Source organism: Sylvia atricapilla, chromosome 3, assembly GCF_009819655.1.
Source record: "Sylvia atricapilla isolate bSylAtr1 chromosome 3, bSylAtr1.pri, whole genome shotgun sequence".
Lineage (NCBI taxonomy): Eukaryota > Metazoa > Chordata > Aves > Passeriformes > Sylviidae > Sylvia > Sylvia atricapilla.
Genome location: NC_089142.1, coordinates 2,004,742 through 2,019,528, shown reverse-complemented (window position 1 = coordinate 2,019,528; position 14,787 = coordinate 2,004,742). Strand labels below are relative to the sequence as shown.

The 14,787-nt window shown below is 42.1% G+C and overlaps 1 protein-coding gene across 3 annotated transcripts in view; it reads left to right on the top strand.

Annotated features, from left to right (window-relative positions):
* Window positions 1-14,787, top strand: part of KIF13B (kinesin family member 13B) — a 120,074-nt gene that overhangs the window by 84,511 nt on the left and 20,776 nt on the right. For 2 of the 3 annotated variants that reach the window (XM_066314596.1, XM_066314595.1), the window contains exons 27-36: window positions 494-593; window positions 902-1,028; window positions 2,340-2,395; window positions 3,356-3,480; window positions 4,603-4,779; window positions 6,268-6,360; window positions 7,569-7,721; window positions 8,626-8,703; window positions 9,215-9,268; window positions 10,110-10,130. In XM_066314596.1, the coding sequence (XP_066170693.1) occupies window positions 494-593; window positions 902-1,028; window positions 2,340-2,395; window positions 3,356-3,480; window positions 4,603-4,779; window positions 6,268-6,360; window positions 7,569-7,721; window positions 8,626-8,703; window positions 9,215-9,268; window positions 10,110-10,130 (984 nt within the window). The remainder of the gene's footprint in view (window positions 1-493; window positions 594-901; window positions 1,029-2,339; window positions 2,396-3,355; window positions 3,481-4,602; window positions 4,780-6,267; window positions 6,361-7,568; window positions 7,722-8,625; window positions 8,704-9,214; window positions 9,269-10,109; window positions 10,131-14,787) is intronic. The other variant, XM_066314597.1, reaches the window with a different exon arrangement.

The window sequence follows — 14,787 nt, the reverse complement described above, 5'->3', positions numbered from 1 at the left end:
CAAATGTAGAATTTTTCAGATTCAAGCATATTACAGGAGGAACTGAATGTTCTTAATGATACTCAGGTGTTTTGGGGTTTTTTTTTAAAGGACACGAGTACTTGAAAAAATTATTTTAAGGGCACATGCTGTTAGAGTGGGATGGTGTGAGGTAGGGATGAGTTCCTGACATGAGGCTACTAAACACTGAGAGGAGTGCTGAGGACTGGGGTTTCCAGCTCCAGTGGTCAGTGAGCTTTGAAGTAGTTTGGGGGCAAAGAATTGTATAAAATGGAGGGGTTTTTTCAGCTGAGTAGTACAAAAAAGAAGCTAAAGAGTTGGCAAGCAAAAATACTTCAAATAAGATGTGCAAAGTTGAAGGGTTTGGATGTGTCTTCCTTATCTTCTGCTTGTAGGATGAGCAGGAGGGTTGAGAAAATGTGCAAACCACAGGCAGGAAACCTTGGTTCTCCTGAGGCAATATCTATTGTGATTTTTTTCCCCCCTTTTTTAGGACAGGGACTTGGAGAGGCTCCGTCGGAAGTGGCTCTGTGCCTTAACAAAGCGCCAGGAGTACCTTGACCAGCAGCTGCAGAAACTCGTGGGGAAGCCTGGTAAGGAAAACGCTGTTAGAGGTAACAACAGCAAAAGGTTGAGAGATGTGCACACACTTTTTATCTTAAAGTGTTGTTAGATTTAGAAATGATGTTCGTGGAGAGCTGGATCTCGGAACTCAGCAAGAATTTGCTTTTTTTGGGGTGAAGGTAAAGTTGGAGCAGCGTTTAGGAAACCGTTTGTTGTTTTGGGGTGTTTCTTGATGTGCTGGGCTGTGAGCAGAGCTGGGTTTACTCTGTCGTGGGTGGTACAAAAGCAGTGCCACGTGCCAGAGGCACTCAGAGCTGCTCTGCTGTCCTGTTTGCAGATAAAACAGAAGACGACGCCGATCGGGAGGCTCAGCTTTTGGAGATGAGGCTGACCCTCACGGAAGAAAGGAATGCTGTGATGGTTCCTTCTGCTGGCAGTGGGATCCCTGGAGCTCCAGCAGAGTGGTAGGAACATCCATTCCCAGAGGAGGGATGTAAAAATGATGCACAGCCCATTCCTGGCTTTGGATTGTGGCCATTATTATTTTTTTTTACTCCTCTCCTCAATCTGGCCTCTGTACCCTGCATGAGCAAAGTTGTTAAAATTAGGCCTCTTGCTGAAATTGTTTTATCAGGTTGTGTCTCTGAAATCCAGAAATGCTGTTTGGTAAACGATACTGTTATTGATCAGGGTGTAATTATAACCTTCTGAAAAAAGGAATCAATATTTATTACCGCTGCACTCGCCATTTAAAAAAATTAGCTAATATGTTAACTACCTAGTTCATTCACTTAAAAGGCTGCCCTCTCATCATAAAACTGCATCTCCAGGAGCATTTTGTTGCACTCCTGGTTTGAGAACAAGCTCTGTTTAGTCAGCAAGTGTTCCGTGTAATTTTCTGAACATTAAAAATAGTAGAGAGCACTGGACTGAGACTGCTGTGCTGGATCAGCTGTGAGCAACAACTGCAGATAAGGGTTCAGGCTGTTTCACCTCAAACTCATCTTCAGTTGCTTGCAACTTCCTGAATATCTTCTCTGAGCAAACCTCTATCAGTATTTTTTGATGGAATTGAGTGTCATGGAGTTTTGAGCTGAAGTTTGTCAGAGCTTCTAAAACATAAAAAATATCAGATTCTTGTTGGAAACGCATTAGCTTTCACATCCATGTGTTTCACTAGAATTGAAAACAGTGGAGTTGCAGGAAACTGGCTCCAGGAAGAATCTGGTTTGCAGCAGAGGAAATTTTCAGTATGATTGAAGTACGTTATGGGTTACATAAGACTCCAGCCTGCTCTTGTTCACTATAAAATCATCAGGTTTGACTCTTCAATATGTGTTTTGTAAGAAAGAGTAATAACTGTGTGGAGTGGCAGCATCAGTGTTAGTTTAAAAACTTTGAGACTGGCTTTTTTGATTCCCCATTTTCCCTGCCATCACTGAAGTAGAGGGGTTTGAATTTCATGAATGTGTATGTCAGAGTAAATAAACTTAATTTTGCTATTAGCATTTAAGAGAGAGAAAACACTTCAGAAAGCAGAGGTCAAAGAAGATAATAATTCTAAGAGAGCTGATATAAAAGAAATACTAATTTATTTGAGTCTCTTGGACTCTGCAGCAGTAAATTAAAATAAAGAGGTTTGCCAGGGCTATCAATGGTCTGGCTAAAAATTGCAGACTGAATGCAATGTCCTGGGGGTTTGGATCATCAGGGACGTGTGCTGGGTAAATCTCTGTTACTTTAAATGCCACCATTGTCCCTCTCTTGTATTTTAGGACTCCAGTGGCTGGTATGGAAACTCACATTCCTGTTATATTCCTTGACTTGAATGGTAAGTGGTCCTTAAGATGGCAGAGTAATTTGAAAACAAACCTTGTCCAGCCAGTGAAGTTACAGAATTGAAGCAAGCTCTTAAAATTACCAAAAACCTGGGATGGCAGGTGAATTAATTGGAGATTTATTTTTTCCTGAAATATATTGCTTAATGTTTCAAAATGAACAATATTATGTGTGGAAGGAACCATAGGTTTTAATAATCCCCTGTTTCAATGCAAGATCCAGTTTGAACAGTGTATTTGTCACATGCTCCTACCAAAGATGGGAAGTTGGAACCAAGAAGGTGACAGCCCCAGAGCAGTCCAGGGAGCAATCAGTTAAATAAATCCTCGATGGGATGTTTAAAAGAGGGTTAACATTTGGATGAGAAGTGTCAGGTGAGGAGGGGAGGTGACACAGCCTGTTCTGAGGAGAGCTGGGCTGCAATCTGCTGGCACTGCTGGTTTGTCCACCTGGGACAGCACATCCATGGATCCAACGGCTCCAGGGAGAAGCTGGTTAATAATTCATGGGGAGGGACTGCAGCCAGGACAGGCTGAGCTCCTCAAAACCCAGATTAAGGGTTTGTTTCATCGTGATCCAAAAGTACTGTGTTTTCTCCTCTTCAACCAGCAGCTTATCTTAACAGCACCACGTATGCAATGCCAGATGAGCTCAGTGCTGAAAATCCACCTGCGGGCAAGGAAAGGGGTGTTTGCCACAGGGGGAGATTCCTGCCCTTTGTTAGGCACATTTGAATCTGTGTCCTCAAATCTTTGTGCACACTTTCTGTACAGAAATAGATTTTATTTTTTTTTTTTAAGTGGAACAATGCAGCTTTAATTCTGTAGGTGAAATCTAAGTGGACATGCTGGGGACCTGGGGATGAAAATGTGAATTCATGGCTTGCTGATGTTTTTTAAAAAGGGTGATTGCTTTGTGTTTCCTCACCTTCCACATCCCCTCCTGTTTGCAGCTGATGACTTCAGCTCCCAGGATAACCTGGATGACCCAGAGGCAGGAGGCTGGGATGCTACTCTGGTGGCAGAGGAGGAGGAGGAATTCTTTGAGCTGCAGATTGTGAAGCATCACGACAGTGAGGTACGGGAAGCTGCAGACCAGGGAATTTTTAGTCTTTTAATTGTTCTTTTTATATGTCCACATGTGAAAAGAGTACATCAGATATGTCATAGAAACATAGGTCATTGTTTCTCCTGTGAGCAAGTGTTTTCAAGGAATGTTCCCTCGGAGTATAACCATGATTTGGAAAGTAGTAAAACTCAAGGATCTTCCTTCATCCAAATCCAGGCATTCCAAGTGCCTGAGATTCACTTTGTGGTTAACAAAGCAAAAACCCCTGAGTAAATTAAGAGTACAAAAGCCCCAGCTGACAAACCAAACAATTTTAATTGTTAACATGTTAACCTGTGCATTGTTACACTCATTATCCTCCCATTTTGCCACATAACTCATAGTTTCACAACTTTACAGTTGTTAGTTTATAATTTCTGCTAATAGGTTTACAATCTCTGACATATTTTATTCCTTAAAATTTTCCTCCTTTCTCTGAAGCCTTTTTGGTTTTTAGAGGAGCTTTATTCCTGGTAGTTCTGTTAGGGATTTCTTTTTTGTCCTTATTTGTATTTAGAGCATGGAAATTTGGCCAGTTTTCTTACGATTTGAAGATAAACCAGTTAAATCCTCAGTAATACTTATATTTTAACGTGCAAGAAGAAAAAATTCCAGCTTTTGCTGTATTACTAGAAAGGCTTCAGCAAAGTTATTTCTCAAGTACAGGCAGGAGAATTTTTGTGGCGTGATGGAAGATTTCCACTGCAATCTCTGTTGCTCTCTGGTTTATCTTAATAAATTAGGCCAAATGGTCCTGCACTTCTGCATATTTTATAGTTTATTTGCAATGATCCTGGGTATTCAAAGATCTTTTTTCAAGAGGAAATGTTCCAGAGTTTCGAGCAAGTTGGCATTTTTAATCCCAACGTCTTCATTTGGCAAACTGATCTTGATTTTTAAATGGCCTCTTCTAAAGTGTGGGGATTTTTTTCTTCACAGGGAGCGAAACGGAGAAGCCGACTCTCAAAATTTATGTATTATGTATTTTTTGCTAATTATGCTTAATTAATGACAGTTAATTATACACCTAATTATGCTTATTAGAGGATACATTTAATTTTTTTTTATTTCCCCCTCCACCTTCTTTTGCAGGTGAAAGCAGAAGCCTCTTGGGACTCCACAGTCCACGACTGCATCCAGCTCAGCAAGGGGACGGCGGCAGAGGAGAGGGTTTACCTGATTGTCAGAGCCACTGTCCAGCTCAGCCACCCTGCAGAGATGCAGCTGGTGCTGCGCAAGCGCATCTGTGTCAACGTCTATGGCAGACAGGTACACATCCTGCAGCCCTTCCCACTCCCCAGGGCTCAGATTCCCTCATCTCTCCTCTCATCTCGGCCTGGGTGGAAGCGCTGGATCGGCGGCGTCTGGCGAGGCTTTGAGCTGCCAGGTCGTTTTCCTGGCATCCCCTTGGCCTTGTGGAGGATGACACAGCTTGTTTTCTTTAAGGCACCTGAATATGAGGACTTTATTTTTCTCTTAACCCCTAAGTGCTTTCTCACTGGAAAGAGAAGGGTTAATTTCTCAGGAGCTCGGAAGTAGTATTTTGCATAAAGGAACTTGTGTGTTACCCCTAGTCCTGTATTAAGTTCACACATTGCTGCTCACCGTTTGTATTTACACCTCCAGGTATTTAGAAATCAGCTAGGAATAGCTGGAGGAGAGATCCCTTGTCTTAATTCACCAGAGTTAATCACTCTTGGTCCTTTATGTTTTCCAGCTGGTGCTCTTACAATAATATGTAGGTGAGAGCAGAGTGTTTGATAGATGGCAGGCAGTGAAGTTGTCATTCCATTTGCAGCATCATGCCCTGAAAATAATATAAATCCTGAGAACGATGGGGGAGGAGGGAGTTTGTTCAGCACTGTCTGAGAATCCAGCCTCCCTTGGCAGTGATAATGACAAAGCAGAAAGCCTGGATTGTTATTCTGGTTGCACATCTGTAGTTAAAATCTGAAGCAAAAGCAAAGAGAAGACGTGTGGTCACACCCAGAAACCCTATAGGCAACTCCCAGTGCTGGAAGTAGAACCCCAATTCTTGGGTGCTTCCATCAGGCAGCAGCTTTTTCTCAGCAAGGGAAGAACAGTGAATTTTTTGTCATATGGAATGGGAGACTGTATTGACCAGATCAATTGAACGTGCCAATAATCACAATCGGGTGAAGTCTTCATCAATTCTGTTTTCTACAGATTTAGTCAATGCCGTTTTTTACTTTCATTCGACACAGAATCTTTGGCTTTCTTCCTGTTTTTCTAAAAAACCCCCGTCAATAACCTTTCCTGGGAGTTTGTCTCAGCAGCATCTTTGAATGACTCATCTCTGCATTAATTCAACAGTCCAGTTCTTAACCCTGCAAGGCGCCAAGTCAGCATAAACAATGACCATGCCCCTTAAATCATTCTTCATAACGATCTCTTTGGTCAAGAATTTAATGTCTGTACTTGTCAATATTCAAGACAAGTTACCTTGGGCTCTGTCAGGGAAAAAAAAAAACTTTAAAAGCAGCTGATGCTTGGTGAAACAGTCACCTTGCAAGGAAGTGAATATCCTTCTCTGTATCCACAATAAGAAAGCAAATGATTTTTTTCCCAGTTGGAATCTTTGGCTCTTACGTATTTATTGGTTAGACTTTGGAGTTTGGGCTCCTTGCATTGTGAACTGTATTTATTTCAGCTGGAATCTGTTAATCCACGTTTTCCTCATGTTTATTTCAGCTGGAATCTGTTAATCCACGTTTTCCTCCTGTTTCCTCTCCACAGGGTTTTGCACAGAGTTTCCTCCGAAGAATGTCCCCCCGAAGTTCCATCCCTGGCTGTGGTGTCACTTTTGAGATCGTCTCAAACATTCCAGAGGTGAGTAAGAAATCAAGAGTGTCTCAAGTTGGCCGAGAGGCTCTTAATTTTGTGCTTTCCCCCATCGTTTTGAGCGTTCTAGCTCTTGCTGCTGCCAGCATAAACTGTGGTTTGTGAAAGGTGGAGCCTGTTCCTTTACACGCTGTGACTTTAGCAGCAACCTCTGTCTTATCAGTGTCACTGTGTATTTTGTTGAGTGAGCATCTATTTGCTCAGGTCCTTGAAGAGGCAGTTTGAAGAGAGAGGGAGGGGAAAAAGAGGGAGGAAAAAGGGGCAGGTGAAGTGCCTGCTGCAAGGAGCAGGAGAATCTATGGGAAAAAAAATAACAAAGTGGCTTTTTCTCAGTAAAGTCTTTATGCAACTCTTGATTCCTGAACATATTCCCAGTTAGATGCTAATCCTTTCCTTCCAAAGAGATGCTCTATCAGAGCACTTGTGAAAACATTAACACATGAAGAGCCAAAACTCTGATTGCTGCCTGGCTCTTTCATGTTCCTGCTGCATTTTGCACTCTATGTTAAAATACTTCTCAAGCAACATTCTGGGTTTTTTTCCTTCTTGCAGCTCACTTGAAATTTTGTTTTCCTCTCAGGTTAGATAACGCCCCAAATGTGCTCGAGCACTTTTTAATTACGAAATATCTGAATGCAGCCCTTTTGCTAATTAATGGCAACGTCTCGCTGTGAGACTCTCAGAAAGAACCCAAAAAGCCTCAGAACAATAACCACGTGCAGCTTGAGATGTCTGTGACAGGGGCAGGAGCACCTGTGCAGGTTGCGTGGCACCACAAGGTGTTTATTTGGATCAGAATCTTAGATTGGATATTAGGCTGAAATTTAGAATAGATATTAGGAAGAAGTTTATATTAGATATCAGGAAGGAATTCTTTTCTCTGAGGGTGGTGAGACAATGATTGCTCAGAGAGGTTCTGGACACCCCATCCATGGAAGTGTCCAAGGAAAGGTTGGACAGGGCTTGGAGCAACCTGGGGTGGTGGAGAGTGTTCCTGCCCATGGCAGGGGTGGGATGGGATGAATTTTAAGGCTTCTTCCAACCCAGATTATTCCATTATTCTCATCTGCCCCTGAGCTTAAGGACGAACAGTGCTGAACTGGTGCTGTGTGGTTTAAAAATGCTTTTTCTCTGAGAATGATGTGGGAGATTTTGCGTTTATTTTAAAATGCTGCCATCTCTTTTTGCCTCCCCAGGATGCTCAAGGGGCTGAGGAGCGGGAGGCACTGGCCAGGATGGCAGCAAACGTGGAGGATGCAGCTTCAGCTGACTCTGAAGCCTACATTGAGAAGTACCTGAGGAGTGTCCTGGCCGTGGAGAACATCCTCACCCTGGACCGGCTGCGCCAGGTCTGGCTGCAGCCCTGAGAGCAGTGTGTGCCCTCCAAACGTCCTCCTGAGTGCACACAAACTACCAAAGAACCCCAAAAACCACCCCAGTGCACGCCTCAGCCTCCCAAAGTGAGCCTGTGGCAAAGATCATGGGGAAGCAGAGATGTCCTTGCTCAGCTCCAGCACAGATGGGACTTCCCTGCTCAGGGCACAGTTCTGGGCTGCTTAGTTTGGTTTTAAAGCTTTTCATTGCTAATTCTGGTTCAGGAAAAGGAGTTGTGTGGCCTTAGCTTTTGCTTTCTGAAGCTTCAGCAATAGTTTCTGCAATTGCCAGTAGGATTTTTGTCATTTTGCCCACATTCTACTTTGAATTCACCAAAGCCGTCCTGCCAATAAAAGGAGACATTGATTAGGTTAATTTTAAGTACTATAACTTGATCTGTTTACCAGGAAAAATACAGGGGAGAAAAGCATTTATTGAAAATTGTTCTCCTGGATATAAATTATGCAAGCACAAAGAGAAAAGTTATGCAAAACAAGCTGGAGCTTGTGCCTATAAATTCATGGGGAAGTGTGATGCACTTTAAATATTGAAAGCAAGTTCCCTGTCATTTATAATTAGTTTAAAGGATTAAAATAGGAGCTCAGCTAGGAAAGAGAGTCTTAGTCTTTGCATCTCTGTCATCTCCTCGAATCAAGACTAGCTGCAGAATCCTCCACGTGCCAATCAGCAAAATACCAGATGTTAAAATTTATCCATTCATAATTTTAGCCGTGTAAACTTTACAGACCGCAGCCTGTGCCACCAGGCAGCTTAGAAACATTTAGCTTGTGTAGACAAAGCTATCCTGGGACAATCAGAGCTTTAATTCTTGCCAAATACACTTCTTTTTTCCTTTGTTTTGCTCCCTGTGACTGGCAGGAAGTTGCTGTGAAGGAGCAGCTGATGGGAAAAGGAAAACTCTACCGCCGGAGCCTGAGCTCCCCCAACGTGAATCGGGTGAGTTTTCCCTGCTGGCATCTCCAGCAGCTCCAACTTTTCATTCTCAGCTCCTGGAGTCATGGAATAGAGCAATGAATTTCCTTCTTTTTGACCCCTCTGTGCTTTTTTTTTTTTTTTTTTTTTCCCCTTAACACTGGAGATTTTTCATTTCCTTTTCCAAGCTGAAGGGTTTGGGGGGTTTTTTCTCCCTTTTTCTTTAGAAGATTTGAAAACAAGTTACAAGTATATGCTGAACTTAAGCTTTGTACCAGTGTTGTGCATGAGAAAAATGAGACTTATGCTGCCAAAAGTTTGGAAATAAATAATTTGATAGAGCTGGTAACCAAGCTAGTGTCAAATTCTGGCTCCTCCCAGGTCAAGAACTAAATTTTCACCTTTAAATTCTTGGATTTTGATTCTGCTTTAACCACAACCCTGTTTCTTTTTAGCCTTACTAGTCGAGAGGCATAGTTATGAATTTTTTATAGTTCTTGTTATGAAATAATTCTGCTTCTTTTGACTCTTCCAGCTTTCTGCAAGCCGCCAGGATTTAGCTCCCCCTTATAACCTGAGCAGTAACAGGGTGAGTATCTGCAGATCTCCTGGGGAAATCTGGGGAAAAAAAGGGAATTACTTTATTCTACCAGTGATGAGGAGCATAAATGGGAAATATCTGAGAAAAGCCACCCCCATGTGCTCCTGGGATGCTTGGGACAGAAACAGGTTTGGATGTGCTGCTCTGGACCCGTCTGGGGAAGTTCCCAGGTCTTATCCCAGCCCCTGTGGGATGTTCAGGTGCTGTATCCAGCTTTAGAGCTCTTCCAGAGGTTTCACCTGAGTGGAGGTAAAAATTTTGGGAGAAAGGAAGAGGTTTGGGTCCCTGTGTCAGTTCAAGTCCACCTCTAGACAGAATAAAGGCTGTGAAGTAATCCCTGACCTCCCAGTGGTCCTGAACTTGTGGTGGGTAATAATTCAGCCCATTTCACTCTTTAAAAACACTGGTATAGACCCAAAAACATTTCTTTAAAAGGTGAAAAATTAAATTTAATCTTATTTTCCAAATCCTAGATCAATTGAAGGATCTCCTCCTGATAGATATTCTGCCCAGCAAGTGTGGAGTCATTTTGAGGGGGAGAATCTGGTGGTGACAAGGCATTTTAATGCATAATGCAGTTGCACAGAATAATAGAATTTTGATGTAGTGCTCCGGCATTGGTTGCTAAATCTGCTACATCTGATCCATGGAGAGAATGCTAAAATATGTGCAGGTGATAAAGTGTTTGTAGCAACTTCTATTTGGAGAGAACTGTGGGCTATTTCAATACTGTAAGGTTTTTAAAGCAAAAATTAAAGGCTAGGATTCTTAATGATTTCTGTTTTTCTCCTCTCTTCCCCTCAATGATTTCTCTCATTGCATGTTTCAGAGTCCAAAGGTCCCAGCAGAGGTAATGCATTAGGTCCACCTAATGAGTGGGATAATAATTTTATCTCACTATAAAGTTGATTTTGCTCACTCACAACGCTTTTATTTCCTGCTTTGAAGATGCTGCTGGTGGTGCCTCATTTGCATAGCACAGAGCAAACGAGTTTTTCCATTGAAATCCTGTCATTAATGCAGCGTGAACTGGTACAAAGCAGAGAACTTTTCTCCTTGGGTGCATCTGATGGGTTCTTACAGAGCTGGAGCTGTTTAGTGCCATTTCTCACAGATTTTTGGGCAGGGTGAAGTCATTTCAGAAATAACCCCCTCTCAGCTGAAGAAAAAAAAGAGACATGAAAGCAAGCAAATATGTAAATATCTGCCAGTGAATATTAGCCTGGAGATGAGATGAACGTTGAGCCTTTCTCTGAAATCTTGCTCAGGCTTTCTGGCTTTTATAGTTCAGCGTGAGCACCTCTTGATTTCTGTGAACAAGTGACTTTAAAATAATAACTGGGCCAATGGAAAACGTGCTTTTTCTTAGTTTTTGTGTTAGTGCTCTCAGAGGAATGATCGCTTTTCCCAAGCTTTGGTTGACTGGAATTACTGGCAGTGGTTTGCATGAGGTTTTGCAGCTCTTGGCCGTGGCTGTAGTTGCTGACAGAGACTCTGTGCTGCAGGAATGTGGAGCTGAGGTGCTGGAGCTGCTCCCCTTGCTTGCAGTGAGCTTCGATCCAAGGCACTTGTTCCTCAGGACATGGAGGTGTGACCTCCTCAGCCGGGAATTCCTGGATTTGAATGGATCTCTGGTTCCAGGCCACGTTGGACAGGGCTTGGCACAGCCTGGCTTAGTGGAAATGTCCCTGCCCATGGCAGGGAGATGGAATTAGGTGACCTTTAAACCCTCCCTTTAAACATGTTCTGTCATGCAATGATCCAGTTTCAAGAGGAAGGTGAGGAAAAAGCTTTTGTGATCCCAGTGAAATATTTAACAAATCCTTAAATGTCCTTGTAGCACTCAGACATCACAAAGCTCCCTGGTGAGATCAGTCCTGTCCCTTTCAGCATGAAGGACCTGAGAATAGCTTGACAGGCAGAGTTTTGGTTGAGCTGGATGTCTTTGTCCCTTGACCAGAAATTTCCTGGCAAAGAAGTCTTCTCCAGTCGTAGATTGTTATTTTATTATCATTTTACCAGGAATTGAGTGTTGTTTGTTATAATAAGCCAATCCCAAACAAGTGATTTAATGTGTCACAGAAAAAAGCAGTGACAGGACAGTAACAACACCTGAACTTGGTGCAGAATATTGATGGAACATTCCAGAATATTCCTTTCCTTAACTTTTCTTCCATTACTTTATTTCTCTCCTGTAACTGTCATTCCTTGCATCCCTGCTGCCTTTACCATGGATTTTTAGCTTTGTGGAAAGGGCTCCTGAGTCTCATTCCTCTTTGTCAGGAATTTTATCCATGCTGGTAAAGTTTGGAGTGTGGCTGCTGCTCCATTCTCCAGCACTCAGAAGAGCCAGGGCTCATTCCCCTTAAAAAAAAAAAAATTAAATAAAGGAGTATTAAACAAGAATATTATATGAGTTGAAATAAGAATTAAAGATGGTGTCAATGCAACTACAACAGGCAGCTCAGGAATTTCAAGAATCAGGGCATGGGTTCATTTTGCAGACTTTGGTAGTAAAAACATGGATAAGAGGTCACATCCTCTTGAAGAACTGGAAAAGTCCTTCTCCAGGACTGGAGCAGGGGTGTGTGATTGGCACATTTGGGAAAAAAAAAAACAAAACAACAAGAACACCTTGAAGAATATCCCAGTGTGCTGACAGCATAGAGAGATTCCAGGGAGCAGGATGACTCTCACACTGAGCTGTGCATTCCTGGGAAATATTTCAGTCGCCACTGGGAATTTTTAATTTCTGATTTTACTTCGGAAGAGTTTGATGGACTTGTAGATTGCCAGCAGGGCTGCACGTGGCCTCACCTTTAGGTTCTGTCCACTTAAATGAGAAAAAGGCAATTTTTACTCCTGTAACCACTGCAGATGTGGTTAGGGGAGAGTGAGATGAGTTTGATTTCTCCTTGCACATCAAATGATGCAGGGGTATTGAGTGTCTTAGTCTTGGTATCAGATACAGGGGGTGAATTTTGATGTTCAAAAGGGTTTTTGTTGGAAATTTAATGTAATTTAATTCAGTTGGATGCTGAATTTAAAAATTGAGTTGACTGAACTGGTTGAATCAGAGGCACAATGAATGGAAGGCACTTCTGAGGTGTTTCACATATTGATGAAAAATACCACGAGTTGCTCTTAAAACACCTCTGACAAGAACTGTCTTGGGCAGTTGTCCTTCCTTTCCCAAAGGCCTAGTATTTGTAGCTCAGAATCCAAGTAAGACAAGATGGTGCCATTCAACCTTCAGGTTTTTCTGGGAACCAAAGTTTTTTTTCAGCAAATTGGTGTCATGTAGGTTGAACTTGATATAATCCTGCTGTTCATGAGAACAAGTGCCTTTTGTCCCAGCTGTGTGTCCCAGCTGTTTGCTTGTATTCCAGTGCTCCGTGGTCACCTTTCCCTAAGTCTTTTCTAAACTGCTGAAATAATAAAACACAAGAACTATTCATTTCTCTTACCCAGTGGCTGCATTTTAATGGTCTGTCAACTTCAAGGAAAGATTTGTCAGGTAAAGCCTCCAGATGACTTAGGTAGTGATCATCCCTACCTGCCCTAAAGGTTTTGTGCATGAAATAAATTCCCTGGTTTTTTGGGGTTTTTTTCATGGAGGATGTGTGAAAGAAGGGAAGGCAGAGGAGAAGAAGGTGTTATAAAAACAAACCACTTTATGAACAGCTCTCCATTGAAACACATCAAGGGATGTGCATTCTTCTGGTGGCTACTTTGATTTGTCAAATTAAATCACTTGACCTCTGTTTGGTCACTTGGCAGAGAGCAGATATATTCATGAAACGATGACTCCTCTGGGCAAATGATTTATAAGCTTCCTCTCTTCCTCTCACCACCCTTCTTGAGAGAGAAAAGATTCACAGCACTTAAATAATAATAAGAAGAAGAATAGACTTAAAACTTGTAGTGGTGCAGTTGGTGAATGCACAAAGCAACACAGGAGAATGCTGGATAACTCCAGGTGGGAAACTTGGGAACTTCATCAAGTTAATGTAGTTAATAATCCTTTTTATTTTACTGAGATTGACATGGGTTATCTTTCAATCCAGTTTAGTAAAATCGTTCATGAATTACCTTTTCCCTCTGCATTGTAGTTGACACTTCCAGTTGTCCCCAGTGTTTTCTCTTCCAAATGTTTCCCCACCCTGTTGTCCTGATTTACCTAATTTTGATGGTTTGTTGTCACCTCAGAGTTGAAGGTCACAAATCTGACCTTCAGGCTAAAACTGGGATCTCTGCACTCTCTCCAAAGCAAGGGTAATTCAAAAACCCAACATGCCTTAAGTAACCAGCCACACAAATCCTTTTCTCATTTTTGTTCTCAGGACCTTCACTTTATTGAGCCTGGCAAAATAGTTAAAATTATTTAGAAAATTTAGCCATCCATAGTACCAAGGCTGAAGCAAAATTTCTGAAAGATCCTAAGAAAAAACCATTTTCCTACAGAAGAAGTCACCAAATGCTGCCATTCTTTCTGTGCAGGATGAATATTCTGAAAGTGTTCTGCTGGTTCTTCCCTACTCCCATTTTTTCAGCATTCCCCAAACAGGGCTGGAAAGTCAAGATATTTGCCTGAAATAATTTTTCTCTTGGAACAGTCAGTGAAGGGCACTCCTGACTCAACAGATCATGACTCAGAAAATTATTTAGTTGCTCTTTACCTGCACTTGAGTCCCTGTTCTAGGAAGCTACAATACTCTTGAGTATTTGTAATATTCTTTCTGTTTCTTCTTTTTCTGTGGTCTCCAAAAGTACTTGGGCTTGGCTCAAAATGTGTCACCTTGATCCACTTGTCTTTAAGAGGATCACCATCTCAAGATCCAAAAGGATCACTAATCAAGCTTTGTATTCTCCAAAAGTGAAGCTTTCAGATGCTTTTCACTCTTCTACAGCTCTTTTTTCCTAATCCAGTGCCAACATCTACCAGGCTGATGGCAGACTAGGCCAGGAGGCAACAAAAAGAGTATTCCAAAATCATTTTGAGTCTTGTGCTATTTGGTTTGTGTCTTCCATTTTTTTTTTTTTTTAAATTAATCCGTGCACATGATAAGGCTACCTGAGAGAAATCTGCACTAATAGAAACACAAAAGCCAGAAAAAAAAAAAACCAAACCACAGTTTGGGGATGAGAAATAGGAAAGATGGTTCCATGGAAGCATTTTGTGGAATTTTCCAGCCTCAGATGTGCCTCTTGGGATGTGTGTAAGACATAAACGAGTTGCAGGTCAAAGATAATGCTGGAATGGGAGGCTTCAGGCATGGGCAGAGCAGGAAGCTTTCCAGAAGGGCTTTAACACCAAAGTCCTCAAAAAAAGCAGACTAAACAAGCCCCTGCTGCTCTCAGCTTGACTTTCAGGATGCCTCAGTGACCTCAGACATCCATCAGTTACCCTAAATTTATCCTCCCGGCTGCAGCAGCACTGTCTGTACCTGGGGCAGCAGGGCTGAGGACAGGTCCTGCTCTGCCCAAGTGAGGTTACTTGCTATTCA